The 22,201-nt window shown below is 35.6% G+C and overlaps 1 protein-coding gene and 1 long non-coding RNA gene across 14 annotated transcripts in view; one reads left to right on the top strand and one right to left on the bottom strand.

Annotated features, from left to right (window-relative positions):
• LOC105835074 overlaps positions 1–22,201 on the bottom strand; it is a 143,246-nt gene that overhangs the window by 10,730 nt on the left and 110,315 nt on the right. The window lies entirely within an intron of this gene.
• The window catches only part of LOC105835071 (neural cell adhesion molecule 2), a 237,225-nt gene that overhangs the window by 177,997 nt on the left and 37,027 nt on the right, over positions 1–22,201 (top strand). For all 8 annotated transcript variants that reach the window (XM_028195181.2, XM_036289629.1, XM_036289628.1 and 5 more), the window contains one exon: positions 9,558–9,703. In XM_028195181.2, the coding sequence (XP_028050982.2) occupies positions 9,558–9,703 (146 nt within the window). The remainder of the gene's footprint in view (positions 1–9,557; positions 9,704–22,201) is intronic.

Genomic DNA, 22,201 nt, shown 5'->3' with positions numbered 1-22,201 from the left:
CCAAACTTTTTTCAGCTTAGTTTAATGTAAAAATATATTCGTTTACAATATAAATATAAACAATAAACAATCTATTATCATAATCAAGTAATTATAAAACAAATCGGTACATAATGTATTTGTAAAATTGTTTTAAAGTTTATTAAAATGATTGACTCAATACTCGCCAGAATAGTGCGAAGTATTATATTAATAGAAATAAGTTGTGAGAGTGGAAAAGCAGAGAAAAAAAATCAAAACACATTTTTCAAATGAATACAACCAGTCTATTTTACACTGCATTAATTTACATTTTATTTTTGTTCCAACTTATAATTCGCTTTTATTTGCTATTGAAGAATAGAGAGATCGTTTACGCCATATTGAATCCTGCATGAATAATATGCATCTCAAAACATTGACATCGGATAATATACTTAAAAATTTATTCTATCCACCTTAATCGTCGAGTTTTAGCAAGCGTAAACTGTGCGACGGCTCGTGCAAAAATTTTTCACATACGAACGCCGCCGGCGAATTGAGCCTGTCGAACAGAACACAGCATCTGCTATGTTACGCTTGTACGTATAGGTACGCACTATACATTTAACCGTTATTTTATTGAATAATAGATAGGTGTTCTGAGAAAATTTTCACTCTGATGAATTTTCTCTTGCAGTATAATTTCATTGAATCGGTTAAAACGTCTGAACTTTCTAGCGAAACATTTCAATCGGGAAAAATGAGTATTATCTTTTCAATAACAAATCTGTATTGAAATTTTATCGCGCAAAAATGTAGTTCTACGTTCGTCTCTGTCCATTTAAATATCTTTCTAATATTAAAATGCACGTTTTCTGTTATTATAAATTTTTTACCTAATTACATAAAGCTTATACGATCGCAAAAAAATGTGCACGCACTATGTATAATATAGTATTACAAAACGTATATAATATAAAAATTATACGATAAGAAAATACAAGAATTAGTTTCAAACTTATTGAAGCGTCTAATTTTAACTCTGCTGTTTTATTCTACTAATATTTTAAAACTTTTCTCTGCGGGTATTTCAATAACTTTATCTGTCAATATTATGTAAGATCTCTATTTTATGAAAATTTTTATCCTTTTAGTTTTTATTATATTGATCCCCAAGCGATCTAAATAAATTTAAAGAGAATGGCAAAGTTAAAATATCTTTAGATTATTCTAGCATATTTTATTATGCATTTTTATTATGTGTGTCTTCATTTTCATAAGAAAATTTTATTCTATGAGAAGAGATGTTGTGTCCTCAATTTCTGCTAAGTTTAAAAGAGATAATAGGTGGACAAATGTTATCTCTTCAATTAGCTTTAAATGGCTCATCTAAAATGGCATTATCCTAACCGATATACGAAATTGTTAATAAAATGATGGCATTAGAAACGATATATGCGTTATCAGTTTTACCAATTGAACGCGACTTAGACACATACGATTTACTAAACATCAACAGATCTCTATACAACTACGTCGAGATTTCACAATTACATACACATATATACAATTTATCAAATATGATATTCTCTTAAATTGGGATTTTAAATCTAATTTAACTTATTATTTTTAACGATTATTACTCTATTAACCTTAATTTTACGATTCAACATTATTCATTTATGTATTTTATACTTGATCTACGTTTATTTCGCAAATGTAATCTATATAAGTTTTTCACGAAATAAATGTTTCAATGAATTGACGCCATGTTGAAGTAAAAGTCAATAATTTATCACTTTTATCTCGTTCTTAGCAAAAAATTGACTATTATAGTATACATTAGAATGTATATTTTAATTATGTAAAAGGAATTAAGCTCTCACACATTGGAGGAAAATACGAGATATTGAGAATAAAAATTTTAGATCAGTTTCCAATGAATATATTAGATAAAAAAATAGATAAATAATAAGTCACGTTGTAAACGAGACATTTATGTCTCACATCGTATTCGTATCCATTATACTGCGTTTAATGTTTATTAAAGAAACTGATTCTATTCCTGTTTTTAATGTCTAATACTTCTCCATTGTGCGCATTGTGCGCACCTAATTCTGTAAAACCAATAAGTATAACTTGTTTAACAAATGGCCGTTTTGTCGTTAAAAAGCAAACGACGCCAACGTCACCTTAAGGATCGTATTAAAAATCGCTTCGTCTAAATAGACCTTTACGTTGACGGGTTTCCCATGCGCACGGCGAGACCTTTGTGCGATGGTGGTCAAAGCCCTTTCGCTATCGATCCTGTCCGTTCTATCGTGAATAGTTGGCAACTTTAGCCGTTGAAGTTGATCAATCGAGCGATAGCCACGACGACGCGGCCGCGCGCAGATGTATTAATACATACGAAACCGTATGTGCAAGGCGTTTAATAACAGATCAGACGGTCTTCCCTTTCAAAGCTGGGCTCGCTCGCAATAACTCTGTAGTTTGCTGCAGCGTTAAAATCACGCGTGCATATGTACATTTAACGTTCACCGAACATTCCGCGGCAGGAACTTTGTAACATACCTGCAAATGTTGCAACGTTGCTGCAATATTGCTGATGGAATGTACCGTGCTATCTGGGATAATAATCTCCCTCTAACCACAATGTGTATATGCTATGATGATTTTATTATTAGCATTAGCACCATTCAGTGCCGCCTGCTGCAGCGTTCGGCGGCCCCGACGTTCGCGCGTTTACCGTTTCCGTAAATATTAAAGATTCGGCTTGCCCGTGGGGCGAATTCCGGGCTGGATTATCTATGTAAAATGCAACACACAATGCGCACCCGGGCCAGCCGGCCGTTCGGACGGCGACGAGCCCGACCAAGTAACTTCGTGCGATTACTCGCGTGGATCCCACGTCGCCACGTGTAAGGCACCGAGCGATCGTAATTAAAGCGCGAGCGGATGATTAATCGCCCGATACGGAATCGCAAGACGGAATCTTCACGCGCAACGTAACCCGGCCCTTCCATCCTCACTCCGCTCGTCCCTCGCCCCTCGCTCGCTGTCGTATTCGAAATGCAACCCCCGGCGTCGGTTGCAACTGGGTCGTCGGCAATTACGCTAGTCATTCGCTCGGCTATGCGAAGATAACGAGAAGAGGGAGAGGGGGGGAGGGGAAACAAGGGATTATTGCGGCGGGTTGCGGAATTTAAGATTCGCCGTGCATGTGCAAGCCGCGAGAGAGGGTTGCTTCCGAGCTTCTTCGTTGATGTCAACCCTTCGACTACGGTATTATTATGTACTACCTTGTCGTACATTCGGCTTGCACCATTACCCCTCTCTTGCATTTTCCTCTCTTCGCGGCTCGTTAAAATTTTACTACTCTCGCCGTTAATCTGTTACGATCGCGAGAGTGAAATGATCGCGGGACTAGTGTTTTAGAATTAGTGCAACAATAGTTTTATTACCCACATTGCGTGGATTGTTCGAAAATTCTCGGAATATTCGCGGATTTGGCTAATCGAGGCGACAATAGTTTCGGAATATTTGTGAAAAATGAAAGAATTATATTGAAAGGCTGAATGTTTTTACAAATAAATACGCGAATTTAATAATTAAACCTGTAATGTTTTGCATTCTTTGCGAAATAATCCCGTGAATTATTATAATAATATCTCTGGAATCACATCGTGATTTAGATATTGTTTATTACAGTGTTTTTTATTACAATGTTTTATTACAATGAATTAACATATAACAATTTAAATTTATATTTAAATAATCACTCTTTCGTTAAAAAAATTTTTTTGGAGAATGTTATTTCTTTCTTTATTATCAATTTTATTCAATGTCGCTTTTTTTTTTTGCATGAATATTTTATATCTCGAAAGAGTAAAAAATGAGGAAAAATCCTGTAACATTTTATAATAAAATGATTTAAGAAAAGAAGAATATTTTTCTATACATATTCATAATATTCCGACTTATATTAACGTGTATTAATCGATACTCAATCACTTTATTTATTTATTTATTCGATAACTCGTAATTAAGTAATAAAAATGAACATCATTTGCGGTATCTGGGGCATATATCGTTTTTCATGTTCGTGTACACACTTCACTAGCGATGTTGACCGCATACAGAGTCAGACGACGCAAACCTGTTGACAAGCAACCAGGAGCAACACCTGTGACATCAGAATCCGTGTAATAATCTGTCGTTCCATAGCGCGGCGCAACCTCGTCAACTTGATACATATACGCGAAGCATAAAATACATATATCTACACATATATTCCGAAGCTTAGAAACCTGGATCTGAAGATATTACGAAGATTATATGTGACAATCCCCGAATGCAGATGGCTTAGTGAGGAATAGGAATGCGTGATAAAAGGATAAATTTGCTAAGGTATTAAGTCTGCATAAATAAAATAAATTTACATTCACACACGTCGTAATAAATAAATAGAAAAAATATTTTTTGAGCGTTTATTTAAGATTTTATGTATTAAACATATTTTTACAGTACTTTTCTCTAAAAAAATGATCTACAATTCTTGTTAAATTTCTCTTTTTAAAATAATTCTATAATAGTTTATATATACATATAAATAAAATTACATATAAAAAATGATTTGTTGTTCCTAAAAATCATGAACTAAGAATGAACTTTCTTGCTATCTTTAATGAAATTCTTTTAAAGAGCAGCTTTAATGTTTTGCACGGGCTCTTGTACTCGTTAAATAACAATCAACGTATCATCACTAATTTACAATGTAAGGTACTCATAGCTATGATAATTGTGATAGTGAATATTCACTGTCTTTTAATAGTTTCTACTTCAGAGTCAGTATACACAAAGGTCAATGTATTTATTTCACTGATTAATAAGTTATAAGTACGCTAGTGAAAATCAATGTGGTTTCACTGATTTCACAGATTGTAATTTGGACAATGCATAATATCTCTTAAATCTATGAACATCCCTTGGCTCATGCTGCAATATAATCCGTCGATGTTCCAAGCAACATTTTCGCATGATATCTTTCAATTTACGACACGGCTTCGAAGTTAGATACATGGACGGGTCGACAAGGGAAGTTCCGACGCACTCGTGTACCAGAAAGCTGCGGTAATCCTGTAGAGGAAGATATATACAACGGAATACTTCGCGGGCTGTCATATTATCGTTTCTCCATATGCATAAGCGCAACGGCGGCGATGTAATGCGGCGTGTATATCTAAAAGCTCTTCGTACTTTCTGAACGCGCAGCTCTCTACACAGCAATTTCCAATAGCATCAGCCATTCTATGCTCGCGGTACACTTGGAAAATTACCCGCAGGAGAGTAATTACGCTATATTAGTACCGTTCGTGTCGTGGTACTGCATCTTTTAAATGACAGCGAAGGACCATTTTCGTTCCGCACACACGGCTATCCCGTAAAATCCATTAACAACGTCGTAAAACGTTATTACTGAAAAAGACGAGTTCAAAATTAGCTTTCACGGTGCGCGCAAAAATTTCATGAAATATACGGGAATACCCCGAAAGTCGCCGTTTCCTTCCTTCCTTCCTTCCTTCCTTCCTTCCTTCCTTCCTTCCTTCCTTCCTTCCTTCTTCCATCTTTCAAACCCGATCGTGCGAGAAATACGTCACAAAAGATTTATCCTCGAGCTACTCTCGTCTCCTATTCCCACAATCGACAGAATTACATTTTCGGAATACTTTATCACCGCGACATACGTGTATGTGCGCGCGATCGTAGGCATTGTCCAATACATTTCGAATGAGCTCGCCTGCCCCCAGCGAGCGATAATATTTTTAACACATTCGGTCATAAGAATTCCATCTATCGCCGATTCGAAATCCCGATTCCACACAGCGACCGCATCACTGGCACGACGCCCACATCAACATATATAATGTTCTCCCGGATCGACGCGATTCTGTTTACGATGTGCTTCGATGCTCGCGCCCAAGTCGTTGTTACATACGCGCCTATAATTAACCAGCCCGGAAGCAAGCCGGCCGAGGCAAATTTACATAAGTTGGTTACTTGCGAGAAGCCGACGACGCGTGAAACGAACATTATTGTTGCTTTGGGCAGCGATGTATGGGGGTTGGGGCTAGTTGACCACTTCTCGGTCCCGAATTTTCACAGATAAAACAGAAATTTATCGGAAAATCAAATTCTATATCAGTCACTAGTTACGTTAGGCTATTTAGTAAAATTTTAATAATAAAATTTATTAATCAAGAAAATATTAATTTATTAACTTATTTTTAATTAGAACATAAGTGTTTTTTATTTTACAGTTCTCGATAATCGCTTAAGTTACTTATAAATTATAAATAAGTAAATCTAGAATAAAAATAATTTATAAAATGTATCACTATCAAGACTAATTAACATGTGATCGGTAGAATAAAAAATTAGCTCGCTATTTAGGTCTATTTTTTCAAAAAAATTGTGATATGCAAAAAAAATAAATTGCAGAAGTGTGTTACGTAAAATATACATTTGCTATTTATAAATGAACATCTAAATATTCTAAATAGACATCTGCCGTAATTTAAAAACAAAGAATGCAAAAAGTAAAAATATTTACTTATCTACATGATTTTCCATAATACTTTGTAATTTTTTAACAATCTACATTTATATCGAAATACTTTGGACAACTGAACAGTAATATCTGTTGCATGTACGAACGCGATTATAGCTACTTCGATAGTGTTTTGTTTTGTTAGTCAACTTATCCCAACTTGTCAATCTTCTCTAAATCGCGAGACAGGCCGAGTTTTCTGTGGGAGCGAAGTGGACGCAATCGCAAAAAAAAATATGAAACGACGGCCGCAAAAGCCGGACGCGACAAAATCGATTTTCGAGAAACTTCAGCTGTTCTCGAACGAAACACGGGACGGACTTACGATGCTTATCCCACGGTCGACCCCTTCGCCGATTCATTCTGGTGCTCGTTCAATTCCATTCGCGTCTTATCACTCGTATATTAAAGTCAATTCAAGTAAGTAAGAAGTTACCGGGCGGTCAAACGGGATAGATATTGACAGCGAGGCGACAGACCATCTTCCGAAGGAAACAAGATATCGATGAAGGGATAATCAACGTCCTCTATCAAATGCGACGCGAGTCTTTTTAAATTTTTCTCGATTCCGCGTTAAATAACAGCCTGTATCGTCAGATTCAACGGATGATTAAGTATTTATCATTTTTTTCTACAAATAACAAAATAAAAAGGAGAGTTGCTGAGTCGGAATTATACGCACTGATCTCCTGAATCGTATCTCTTCAACGCTTTTACGTAATATAAGCAACAAAAATATGAAATAAATAAGTAATATAGACAAACATTTTAATACGTTACATCTTGTTTTGTGCTAATATTTGAAAAATCAGGTATCACTGATGTTAATTTTCGATCAATTTGTAAATCTGATAATGTAAAAACAAAATCAAATGCTGATACTGTTAATTTTTTATCGATTTATATAGCTGATAATGTAATCGTGCAATTTTACATTGAAATTCTTGTATTTGACATATTGCCGCGATTTTCTCTTCGCCATCAGCGTCCTCCGATATCAACGACGCCGAACCGATATTTGATACGCGCTTTATGCTCATAATGCGACGATATTACGCTCGCAATACGACGAGATATCGCACCCATTATAAATGCCCATTATAAATATTCGATCGATAGCGGACGCGCGTCCGATATCGCGCCGACATACAAATGACCGTCCGCCCGGCGTTTTAATACGCCGTTACGGATTACAACGTTGAGATTGCTGCCAGCGGCGTCGATGTAATTTCCCCCCGTCTCTTTATTCATTGTTTGTAGCATGCACGCGGGAACGTAAACGCGAATCGAACGGTGCCCGTGACCGAATGGACGTACGCAATACTGCGCGACGGCGCGCGGCCATTACCGATTTCGGTCGGTTCTCTAATCTGAACTAATCATACACAGGTGTGGTAACGTAATTCTCCAATATCCTCGGTCTATATTGAATGTAGCTGTAAACGCCAGGGGAAACTCGCCCGGAAACCGCCGCGCTTTGGTTCAAACAGCGTGCGCGCGTCGACTGCTCAGATGACTTCTTGCAATAGTGAAAAGGTCAACGCAAATGATGACGACGCCTAATGCTGAGCAAAGCGGGCAGAGCTACAAGCCACTCGAAACCACCAGTTACATTTTAATCAGTTAGTTGTAATTTTCCGAGCTAAGCTCGGGGATCAAGCCACGCGTTAAGTTTCTCGAGGCAAGATCTCATTTAATTGAGAAAAAGGAGATTTCATTAAAATCCTTTATTATCGTTCAAACATAATTTTTTTTTTTTTTTTTTTTTTTTTTTTCGCTAAAATCCTTTGATACGAACTAACACAAGATTCTCGTTAGGAATATCATGCAAATTTAAATTGAATTTAAAATGTGCATTTCCTTGCCGAAGATAAACCATTGTACAATCCACCGCTGAAAGAACACGCGATAATTGTACGCGATACCTACATTCATTAATAATGAAATTTTTATGAAATACACACTCGCCACCCATTATATTTATATAAGATTTTACTTTGAATTTGTATTTTATTCAAATAACATTATAATTTCAACAAATAAAATAAAATAGCACGTATCAAGTTTTGAGTATTACGGCGCATTTAAAAATAAGCCATTCTTTTATTTGCACATATTACTAAATACAATAATTATATTAACAATTCTTCGAGCCATTATTATTTTCCGTTTATTCAAAATGCCATTAAAATTCAAAGCGGCGTTTAATGGAGGAAAGATGTTTTTCCAGTAATTGTAACATTATTGGAATTTATCCTTAATATATGATAAAAAGAAAAAGCAAAATGTTAAAAATACCAATTTTCCGAGGAAAAAATATATTTTATCAATACATAATCAATATTCGAATATCTGTAAGATAACAATTTTATTTTATTATAAAAAGTAAAATTATTTCTATAATCATATACACACACACACACACAAATTCTTTTATTTTTTGTAATATTTTATGGTGTAAATCTTGAATTTTTCAAAAATCTTCAAGTATTAATTAATTCAATAAATTTTTAAAATAAATTTTTTATATCAAATACTATTCGTTTTTAAACTCTCACAAAAATAATTAGAACACTTGATACATTCTCGGTCTTTCTACTTCAAAATCTATTTTCAACTGCAAACTCTACGTGAACTTTTACCGAATTCCCTTGTTAAGTGATTGTCCAATTTACTATCCATTTAAAACTAACAGCTCGTTAAAACTAAAAACGATTTGACAGTTATCTTTAGTCGATGAAGAGAAGAAAATTAAGAGATTGCCAAAGATTTAATGAACATTACTCGATTAAAGAAATCTCTCTTTCTTCTTTTTTTCTTGACCTAATTTATATAACCGAAATTTAATTAGTATTTCTCTGTGTATTATTCTTTTAAATCAGTTTAAGCAAGCCAATAATACAATTTTACAAACAGATTTTTGAATATTATTTTTTTCTTTTTTGAAAAATATACCGTGTAAAAGTTCTTTATTGAATTTTTGTAGACGGCGCAATGACAGAACGAGGCAAATCGACAGCGAAGGGCGACCTAGTTGACCCTAGCGCGAAGCCAAAATTCATCAAGGATGTTTTTGCGCAAACCGGCACAAACGCGCTACTGCCCTGCCCATACTTCAACAGTCCTGGAATAGTAAGTACATATAGCACAGCGACACGCAAATATGTACGGTTTAATATGGATACATGCGCCGAACAATGCGCATATATCGCCATCGTACATGCATTATACTCGATCCACACGATGGAAATTCAGCTTGCGTGTGTGTAACTATATCGTATGCATGTACACAGACATGTACGCGATATATGTTATTTGTATCTGTCACAGATCACGTTGCATCCCACGTAAATGCGAGCCCATAAATATACTGAAAGTTTGATAATACCAAATAATACTTGAGTGAAATAATGTTAATATTAAATATTTAATTAATATAATCAAACGTTAATGTTACTAAATATTTAGTAAGTATTACTAAATGTTGGTTATATTATTATGCATGGTAATTATTAAATAGGAAAAGTAAAATTATTTTTTTTTATTAATCAAATATTGTTCTGCATTTTTTATTTAGTATATTGAAAGCTATTACAAAACTCTTTTTTTTTTTTCAGTATATAACAAATAAGTTTGATATTTGTGCGATGTGTGAAGATTATTAAATGGTTTTAATAATTTGTAGATAATTGTCCACAAAACTTTAGTATTTTGTTGTTAAATGACGTATTTTATTGAGTCAAAGAGTTACTGAAAATAATCTAATAATAGCTTATATGACAGTTACTAAACCTTTGGTGAAATAATTGAAATAATCAAATATTCGATTAATATAATCAAAACCAACTAAACGTTAATTAAACTTTTATAATTATTGTCAAACGATTGGACACCATTATTATGTTTGACGTGCATTATATTTATTAATTATTGCACCAATAGGCACCAATCGAAATACATTTGATAGTTACACAGAGAAAAAGATTTCTTTAAATTTAATAAATCGTTTTGTTCGATAATTCCAAAGCATATATTTCTTTATTTCCAATAAATTTTGTTAAACCTAAAGAAATCTGTATAAAATTTATTAAAACTAAAGAAATATATGCTTTGAAATAGTCAAACAAAACTGTTTATTAAATCTAAAGAAATCTTTCTTTCTGTGTATAATAGATCTTTTTTACACAAAATTCCTGCGAAAATAAATAAATAATACTATTATACTTTTAACGGGGATAGTCTTTTTTTGTAAATAAAGTGTAGGAAGAATCAAATGTTATACGAGGCTCTAATTATGCTAATTTGAATTTCCTTTAAAAATACATTGTCCAGAGCAATGACAAACTTTCGCCGTACTCCGCGGGGAAGTACAAATTTTCGTGTACAATTTCGTTCCCCGCGGAAACGGGTCGAGTGCAGAGTGGTTTGTCTGTAGAGAGGAAAGCCAGAGTTCCTGGCGCACCGACCGCTCGCGGTCTTGACGCTCCTGCAACATTAATGCCGCGAAATTGCATCCGAGCTGGGTCGCTCTTTCTTCTGCCTTATCCTCTTGTTCAAGTCTTGCCATAATCTGTATAGAATCAAGCCGATCACGATGAAATGCAATAATGCCGTAACACTGAGGACAAATCGTGCGGATTACGGGAGCGTCCGGAGGATCAATATCTGTTACCGACATCCCGCCATGCGGACGAGATTATTAAAGGCGCAGCGAGAATTCCGCAAGATTGCCAATCGTGTAATGTATTGACAAAATGAGTTTGTAGAAACTATTAGCTCTCTCACTTTGGCATCTTTAATTTTCCGTTATTTATGATAAAAAAATCATTGATGCTGGTGACAAACAATTTCAGTTAGATTTGTAATAAATATATTTAAGAGAAAATGCAATCTCTAAGTTTCTCTGAGATATAAAACAGTGGGAATGTGGGAAAATAATGCGTTATATCAGTAATCCTGTTGGCATCATTACTTCTCGATGATAATTACTACTTTTTTTGTAACAATAACGATAACAAAACTTCGATCGTTTTTTATCGTACTTTTATCGTTACTTTAGCTATTGCTTTATCCCTATTATCAGTAATCAGCGTGCCAGATCAACAATTACGTGCATTAAATGCACGTCTATATATTTTATTGGTTTTTTTAAACATTATAGTATATTTTAAATGATATAAATATTTTGAAAAATATTTTGTACTTTATATTTTATGCATTTCAATAATTAGTAATAAAAGTTTATAATATATATATGTATATAATGTGAAATATTGATTTTTTTATATTGATACTGAATATTAGATTCCATTCTCAATAATAATAGTAATGCTTGAAAACAATAAAAATTTATAAAATTTGCGTTTGTGAAAAATAAGAGCGTGTCGCTTTAAGAGATCTGTGTCAGTACCGGCAACTTTGTCCTATACCAACGTATATTCGTACGCATTTTCATGTATGAAAACACGATGGAATTTCATGACAAATCATCACGGCAATCAATCGATGATGCGACCCAGTTTATTTCGATCTCTTTCCTCGCGCCATTTGCGAACACGGGCAATTAGAGAGACGACCGAATTTAATGATAACCGTCAGACCGCGTCAACAGAAATGTCGCCGTGTAATTGTCAGTGCGGCCACTGTCGGCCGATCACAATTAGACCTGTCTGCAGAGTAAACTCAACAGCTATGTCGATCCAACGCGGTTAGCCGTTTGTCAGAGGCCGTCAAACTGCCGCGGTCGCGGCGAGAAAAAAAAGGGGGGGGAGGGGAGAGATCTGAATTAATTCCCACCTGCCTCCCCGACGATGAATGCTACGCGCCCAGTGTAACGCGGCGCGGCGTTGCTCCGCGGCGAAATAACGCAGGAGCAATTAATACGATCGGAATTTGTTCGAAAGTTAAAAATCGGGCCGTTCGTTTATACGAGAGACACGGGAGAGCAAATGATTGAAGAGAGCACGCGTGTAATCTGTAACGGCCCTCGTCTATCCGTCGGACAAGGATAGATTGCTGCGGTAATCAATTTTGCCTGAAAGGGCTCGATATCATACACACGTCGCAACAAAATAATGAGATCGAAATTCGCCGGGCAATCGCGCGTAACCAAGTAATAACTCTCGATTAAAACGTGTTAAATTATCAAGAAATGAAGCTTGATTATACGTCGGGCGATTTGATTGAATTGATTGCTCATGTACATACCTGCCCGTGAAATTATATTTCTATTATTCATTTATCTGCATTTTGCTGTAATATACAAGGGGGAAGATGGTATTACCGGACACACCCCATTTTGCTTTTAATATCCTACCAATTTCCAGCGTCGATAAATGTATTTAACGGTACGTATTAATCGGTAGAAAATTTAACAGTACAGCGCATTGAAACTAATGGGTAAAGAGATAATTCTATTTTATTTCAAGTAAAATTTGCGGAAAATATTTCAAAAATTATTTGCCGACAATGCGAACTCATACAAAACGTTATTAATTCAATAAGCAGTTAAACCAATTAAAATATGAGAAAAAAACAATTTATATAAAATTAATTTCCAATAAAAATTGTCGCGTGAAAGAGAGGAGTTGATTTCATTACATCGTATTGCGTGTGTAGGAAGGGTATTATATTATTGCTAATCTCCAGATTTCCCATCTCTCACTTGTTAGCGATAGATGGTATAACCGCGCGATCGATAGGGCACGACAAAAAGCTAACAAGAAGGGAATGAAAAGTAGATACCACTGAAATGACAATGCCACTCCTGCGGTCTTTGAAGTGCCAAATTCCGGCACTTCATTCGGCGCCAGCGAGGAAATTGCATGAGAGAATTGCGTTTCCTTTGTCCTTTAAATCAGGAGGGTATCGCGAGCTGCCTTTGACCTGTCGTTGACCATTACCATTCAGGCACAGGATATGTCCAATTGAGTGCCTACTCTTGTTCGCTGTTGTGACAAGTCTCGCGCCCACTCAGCGCTTGACGAATTATGTCGGCGTATTACATCATACGTTACACATTACATACGATACGCGTAATGCGTATGTACCGTACTGTTATGTGTTCTATATTTTTGTATTTTTTAATGGAATATCATAAATGTCATAATATAAATATTATATTACAAATAATAAAAGACAATATAAATAACATAAAATAGGATATTTTTTTTAATTCTCTATTTTAAATCCATTGTTTCTATGACAATATATTATTATAAAATTATTATAAAATGCTGCTTTGAAATGTTTGCTATGTTTTACTTAAATAAAAATATTACGTTCTTGTTATGAAACAAATTTTATCATGAAATTTTTTTTATTAGTGCACTATTTAACGAAAAGAGAACGCAATGAATATACATATATATATATATTAAAAATAAAAAATGTTTTTAATAATACCGAAACATTAATGAAATCCTTTAAATTGACATATTTAATCAAGAATAATCGAAAAGAATACTTTTTACTATTTAATATAAATTTCAATATTAAAATAATTTCATAATAAAATCTTACTCCATTTTAACAGGATATCTGATATTTAAATTTTATAAAATATGAAAGTGCGGATTTCGAATAAAATTTTAAAGAAAAAATAGTATTATTTTAAATTCAAATATAGTTTTTTTTTAATAAATATAATGAATCCTGCTTAATTCTTGAATATCTTCTTAATAAATTTGCAAAGATTTGAAAAGTAGAAGAATAATTTCGATAATTTTAAAATGAATAATATTGAAAAATACTTTTAAAGTTTTTGTTACACATAATAGGATACTATATAACACTTTATATTGTATCCTACTATATGTAACAAAATGAAAAAAATTTTAAGATAAGGTAAATAGAAGACAAACATTTTTTTACAGAAAGATAAATACTACCTACGATTTATACATCTGAAAATTAAAATTAAAATACTCGTTTTTATAACATTATATGTAAACGATATATTGCAGTATCTTCTACGAACAAATAGCAATGAAGAATAAAAATAGAATAAAATATCCGTTCTATAGATAAAATCTCCAGATGTGTTAAGTAATTATAGCGAAATTGGAAATTGCCGCTTAGATGTGATAAATCTCTACGCCAAATATATTGTATTACAATATCGTATCAATGTGCATCACTTAAATCGCATTGGACATCTTCAGTCTGATATAGGTGTTGCATCGTTCGTCATACTACTAAGCCAGAAATGATCCAATTACGCACGAGAACGGCAAATAAATTGCATGTGGACATGGAAGCAGCTTTGCGTTCAACGACAGTCGCTGATATAATTACAGTTTAAGCTTCGGTCCCATCACCGACTATTAGTACGTGCAAACGGAATCTGCTTTCTAATGTAAACGCCATATCCGGAACAGACCCGACAAATCGAGTTAAGGATAATTCTTGCCAATTTGTCGACACGTCAATTTGTAACTTTCGATCCCCGTGCAAGCGTCTGCCTCCATTTGACCGATACTTTCATACCAAATTTGATTATTTGTTTTATTTAACGTGTACAATGCATCACGCAACAGACCACCGATCAGCCATCGTGATATTAAAATGTTGTACTTCAGATAAACTAGTCAAGCAAATATTCTTGACAAATATATCGCGTCAATATTTATATCGTGACATACTTACGAAATTCTCGTACTTTAATTTTTATTATTTTATAAACAATAAATGAAAAGAATTAGGACTGACAATGTGAATAACACAATATAACATATTTCAGCTTCAGTTTAGAACTGTGTTTCAAGACTGACAAATAATCCGCGCACATAAACTAGAAATTATAAAATCTATACAATTATTATTAGGTATTAAGATTTGCCTCGAAAATGGCGTTCTTCTTCGCTTAATTTATCGCTTTTTAAGCATACATATACACTTGAAGGATTCAAAAGACAAAATAAATGATCTAATAATCTCCTTTCCTCCAGTCCACGTCAAATCTCATAATCAGGTGCAAACGGTATTCTGTCATTACTGTTATTCAGATCCGTTGAGATTTTTTCACATTCTTTATTCAGATTTATCGTATCGAGAATTTCCATTGGTAAAATAAAACGCCCGCAATCGATATTATCTCGACGCCCGTGTCTCGCTACACCTAATCTCGCACTTCTGCTTTTTCGGCTTTCGAAAGTTTCCGAAAGTTTCGCTCGTCGGACGAGCACGTGAACAAAGAGCGAAGATCAATTTCACGCCCGGGATGGGAAAGTGGGGTAAGTGGATAGATAAGGGCGTGAGTCCGACGTCGGTCTGGCTGCCTAAGCGAGAATGTGATCACGGGGGAGGGGGGGAGTGTAAGGGGGACCGGCTACGAAGGCCGAGGGAGGCAAAATGGCAATGGCGTGAGAAGGAGGTAGGAGTCGAAATTTTCATCCCCTCCGTTTACCCGCTGTCCTCGCTCGCCACCCTGTCTCGCTTCCTCAGACCCGCGCCTCATCCCGCTCGGTAGCCTCGTTTGGAGCACACGTGCCACTGACAGCAGTTAATTACATCGCCGCGGAGTCAAAGAGCAGGGCAGAGGGAAAGATAGAAAGAGAGAGAGATGAGAAACGGAGAAAATGGTGGGCTAGCGGGGCAGGAATAGCGCCCTGGACAATTGCATGCCGGCCATCAAAAGTTGAAGTGACCGGAAGAACTCCCTCGGCGTCCTCCTCCGGTGTCTTCCCGTGTCCTGGTTCGCCACCGATTTCGGTGCCGACTGGCCAGGATCGTCCTCGTGCCTAGGCAAATGGGCGTTTCACCGTGAGAGGTATTCAAACTCGAGTTCGCGATGGGCGGGAATTCTCCGCTTAGCACTGGATCTCCGAGAGCGTTAATTCAATAATAATATCAATTATCGCGTTATCAATCCACGGCGGAGAGCGCCAGTTTCGTTTAAAGACTTTTGATATGAGATATGCTGGATTCGATTTAAGAAGTACATTGAAATTAAGGGATTTTATATAAGAGATTTTAATTTTTATTCTTAATTCTCTTTCTTTACCTTTTTCTTTCTCACAAGTGGATTTCTTCATTTTTTTCTATTTAATGCAGACTCAAGTGTGCTTCATGATTATTTTAGTAAAGATATACATTCTTTGGTTTACCTTCCGAAAGATAATCATTTAAAAGTCTTGAAGTACGTTCCGAGTGAATTTAAATCCCCGGCACAAAAAGTTCAATTCTCACGCCATGATTTAATTAATTAAATTACGTCACGATTATAAATTAATTACACTTTATATAATAGTTTTGATCTTCATATTAAACAATTTTACATATTCACGTAGTATATACTAATTAACTAATATAATAAGAAAGTTACGTCTCAAAGATATAAACTTAATAATTGCAATGAAGTATACAAATGATAAAATTATAGATAAAAAGTAAACAGAGTACATGTATTATAGTATCGGGCATCATTTTCCTGCAGTTTCGTTGCCTGCAGCAACGTATAATACACAGAACGTACGAGAGGGATATGAAGCTTAACAAGTGTGAACTGTTATCTTGAACTGTTCCAAAACTGCTCTTCAATTTACATTTAATTTTGTCTGCATGGATGACACGTAGTGAAGCGAATTATCGTGCCATTATAATTTAAAGGCGAAATTCATCGATGCGATCTTTCACGTATCGCGAATAATACGCGACAGCACTGTGCTACACAGCTCTTTGTATCGCGCGTCGGATGGACTGTTGGTCACGTCGGTACGCGGGGGTGAGAAATTAAACGTTTGCTCGACCCAATTTCCGCCAAGCGGTGGTAATTGCGCGGCGAAACGGCCTACGGGAGGGGTGCCGGCCGCATCAAAAACTTGGCAGGAGGGCCGCGGCCAAGGGAGAAAACAAGCAACTTTTAATTGGAAAGCCGTACGCGCGCCGGATACCGCATGCACGACCGCTCCGAAGACTTCCCCGTTAGTTTAGATTCGGCAATTAGATGCGAGTCCCGTTTCCCTCCGCTCCTTTCCGCGCCTTACAACGGACGATTAATTCTCACCGTATAATTTCTCTGGGCTACATCGCGAAGATGTGGTAACACGATTAAAGTGCTAGAAATTAGTACTTTCTGAAAAAGTACTTTGTGCGGCGATTCTTACACGTTTCTATGGCGGTGCGCCACGCTACATTACCGTTTTTTCTTTCTCCATATGCTTGAAAGCTGCATACAGCAGCCTCGTGCTGTTAAAAATCGCTAAAAATAGGAATCAAATATATATATATATATTGTGAATTTAATTAAAGTCAATATTTGCTGAGCTCGAAACACATATGAGCATCTATAAACATTACACACATTCGTATAAACATGAACAGAGTTTTCGTAAATAATAATGCAATAAATAATTGAAGAAAAATAGAAAAAAATATAACCCCCCCAAAAAACGGAAAAAATAATTGTGAGGTTTAAACGTATAATCTTTTAAAAAATTTTACTAACAAGGAGATTACAAAAATCCTTAAATTATTTCTGTAATTGTGAAACAAATATGGAATAATTCATAAATATATCCGCGCAATTACTCTTATATTTTTTTCTTTCTGTAATTGTTTCATATTTTTCTCTTTTCTTGAAAGAATTGCACAGTATAACACCATTCACAGAAGGAAGGAAAAGAACAGTATGTAAACTTATATAATTACATATAAAGTTGTATTTTATTCTGTATATTTAAGGGGAAATTTTTCAGAGTTTATCTTTTTTCCAAAATCTGGCCTTTGAAGCTTCCATCTAACATATGAGATTTATTGGTGCGCTTGTGTCTCGAATTGAATCTTCGATATTGCCTGAGATTAAACCGAAGGAAGTGCAATAAATGTATTATGGAACAGTCGAGAATGTCAAAGCAATAATTACTAACACATAATTATGCAATACAACTAGCGCATATTCCCACATTATTTCATTGACCGTGACAATCAGCCCCGCATTATCCCTTCAAAGGACGATCGCACGTCTATGCAGAACGTCTATCGGGAATCACGTTCGGAATGCGTAAGCAGAATGCAACGGCCATGCATGTAAGCTCGGGCATGTAGAGAAGGACCTCGCGCGCTATTCAGAAAGGGCTAAACCACCGAAGACGCATCCTGTCTCAGATCAATTTGTCTTCCCTTTGTCGTGCAAAGTCAAGCGCAGAGAAAGAGAGATGTACATATTTTTTTCATTTTTTTTACAAATTTGCATTCTGAAAAGCTTATTTGTTAAAATTCCCTGACATCTTTAATCGCATAATTTTTAAACAATTTATTTCTGATACTCGTTTATAAAAAAGAAAATAAATTCGGATATCTATGGTTTTTTTACAGTGTATCGGTATACTTCTATATCATTTGACGTAGAGCGATCGCAGATTTCGCGCAACAAGAAGGTGTTGCGTACGTCACAAAATGACCTGACTTGACAAGAGTCGGGGGTCCCTTTTGTTCCGAATTTCTGCGAGCGCCTCTCGGCGAGCCACGCTTTACGCTTGTCAATCCACCGTTCATAAATTTACAAACGAGGATTATGGACTTTATCACGAATTAATATCCCATGCGGCACTCTCGTTGCGGTACCTACTACGTAGATCGCGTAGATTATTATGACAGATTTATGCTCTGACTTTATTAACTGCGAGTGATCCGTTTGTAACGTGATTACTTTTGGTCGACGTTATTACCTGAGAAAATTTGTAACCGACCGTGGAAAATTATTTCGACGAATTGGATTTCTTCCCCTTCTCTTCATTTTATTAAGGCGTTAATATAGCACATGTCTTGTACTAAGAAATTTATCACGCACAATTGCAATTCATATAAAATGAACGTGATAATTTTTTTTTAATAAAAATTCTATTGCAAAGCGCAAAAGAATTATTCGCGTTCGCTGCATTTTCAATCGAGGAACACGTTGTACGTCATTCGATACGCAGTTTTCTATAATCTTCTTTGATCATCATCGCATAGAAATAACGCGTATCCGCAACGTAAATATGGGTTATGATAGCACTTCATTGCGAAATAAAGAGATCCGATACTCTGTAGGCCGGTACGCATCCGGGTAGTACTTATCGGGCTGTAACGATGAAAGGGCGTTCTTTGCCCGTATAAATTCGTGCTCAATGGATATTGGGGTATTTTTCCTCCCTTTCGAAATCGCTGATCTCTACAAGCGCGAATAGCGATCATGATTCTGCAGCTGTACGAACAATATATTCAACAGATCATCTAAAATTAATTTTGTACATCGTATATCTATCTTATCGCTGTAGAATTATAATCATACACTGAAAAAAGTCTAGTACATTATTGATTCTTTATTATTATTGTTACATTAAACCTAAATGATACTTACCAAATATTGATAGAATAATTTTTAAAAAGTGAATACAATAATAATAAATAAATTTAGTAATATTCATAAAATTTGATTACATTAATTGAATATTTGTTTGAAATTATTTCAACAAAGATTGATAACAATTATTTAGGCTTGATTATTATTACCAGACTTTTTCAGCGCACACCATTTTAAAAGTGCCTCGTAGTGTTATTATAATTTTTATATATTATACGGAATATTACAAAATCAATGTTCTCTTGCGATGAAGTGCGTTATCTTCGAAAGCGTCTGTCGCTGAGCAACAATAAATTTTCATGAGCAACAGAGATACGCTTCCCACAATTCCGCGTAAAGTCCCTCTTTAATTTCCGTCCAATTTTTTATTCATTTAAAATGTTCCAATTACAGTCAAATGTGCATAAAAAATTAGCGGGGCAGAAGTGAGCGAGAAGAACTCATAATTACATAATGGTTCGTAAAAAGGCGGTATTACCGCATGGCGGAGCCGTGTCCGCGGATAATTTCATTTGATTCGTGCCACTCAAAGTACTTTTTTATGTACCCTCATTTAATGAGCCTTATCAAAGCGAACTTCGTCTAGATTCTCTCGACGAACGAGCTTCGTCCTGTCAGGACAGCAAGGGAAAAAGCTGCTTAAAAGGTTGAATGAGGATTGCCGTAATTGATATAGCATGGGTATAGGTCAAAAATGCGCCGTAATAGAGAGTAAGATTTTATCATATATACGATATTCAATTAGAGATTTCTGCAGTGACAATTATAACGCGGCTAGGAATATATCGAATAATATTACGAGCCAATAAATCTTCGCAAATTTTACAATGGCCATGGTCCCTCTCGCAGGTAATGTATCTTGAAATGCACATCGAGTACGTCATTGTGTTACGGATTAGATAACTACCAATAAAATATCGTAATAATCTCACGTAGTTTTTCATTTGCGCGCGAATCATTTATCGCTCTGTAAAACTCTTCATTGCATTTTGCAGCAAGTGGCATAAAGCGCTTCGAAAATGTTTACCAACCCCCCTTGTTACCGTGTACAAGAGGTAACAATAATGATTGTCTGAACAGCGTAATCCCGCGTAGAGCAGTCCGCTGAAAAATTCATTCGGTCGTCTGTTTTTTTTCTTTCTTTTTTTTTGGTTGTTATTGTTGTTTCCCCGATTCGCTTGCGCTCGGCTAGCGTCCGTGGACGAGAGTGGGCAAATGGGGACCTCTCCCGGAAACAATAGACAGAGCAACGAGCACTCGGAAATGGCCCACTTAATCGGCCCCTCTCTGACAATATATCGATACTCCGCTCCAAATGGGGCGTTGCTTTTGTTGCCGAGGACAACGCGACTACCCGATATAATTGAGCTACAAGGACCCGGCCTCTCCACTTTACTGCCGACTATAGTAATGTCTAATTATATGACTACGCGCTCGCGTAATCGCAAGACATTTTGCGTTTACCGACTTATTGTACCCGTTATCCGCGCGTTCGCGTTTTATTATAATTTTACAAAAACGTATCGACAGTCACGCTTCTTCCTGGTCGCTTTAAATTGCCGGATATATTCTTCGCTACAAATAATTATATGATGTGTCCCGAATAACTTGATGCGAATATTATTAAAAAATCAATTCCAATTTTGGATAAAAAATTTAATTGAGAGTGTTTTTGCAAATGTATATTTAATTGAACCTTGCTGGATTCTTAGCCTTTTTTTATCTGCTCGCCTTGAACCTGTTCTTATCATTAACTGCACAAGTTGTCTTTTTGCAAACTTATTCTTAGTGCGTTTTTCTCGTCAGAATTTTTCGCCGAATCGTGCAAAGTACAATACCTTTTTTTTCGTCAAACGTAGAGTAAATTCAGTCATGGTTCAAATTATTTAATTATTTTTAAAAAATTCCGGATCAAAATATCAAAACGGAAGGATAATAATTAATTATCTTAAGACACATTCTGAACATTACAGCAAATACATAACGAAAACTCGTATAGATCCAAATTATTTATTTAGCTGCTTAGGCAATGCGCGAAAAGTAGCTCGATTTACCTTTGCGTAGAATCAAATAAATTTCCAAGCTTCCTACGTCGCATTTGGGAATTACGTGAAACAGCGTTCTATCTTCCGAATTCTTTTGCGAACTGAAGCTCTCGATCTCAATATTTAATCCTAGTCGTCTATTCTGAGAGTCCCGTTGGCAAAACGGCACAAACGAAATCGCGAATACGTTCCGACTTCGTCGTTCGGCGAAAGTGCAATAAATATGTACTGCCAGCATTC

The sequence above is a fragment of the Monomorium pharaonis genome, chromosome 7, assembly GCF_013373865.1.
Source record: "Monomorium pharaonis isolate MP-MQ-018 chromosome 7, ASM1337386v2, whole genome shotgun sequence".
Classification (NCBI taxonomy): Eukaryota; Metazoa; Arthropoda; class Insecta; order Hymenoptera; family Formicidae; genus Monomorium; species Monomorium pharaonis.
The sequence above is the reverse complement of the archived record's forward strand: the minus strand, read 5'-3'. Positions and strand labels throughout refer to the sequence as shown.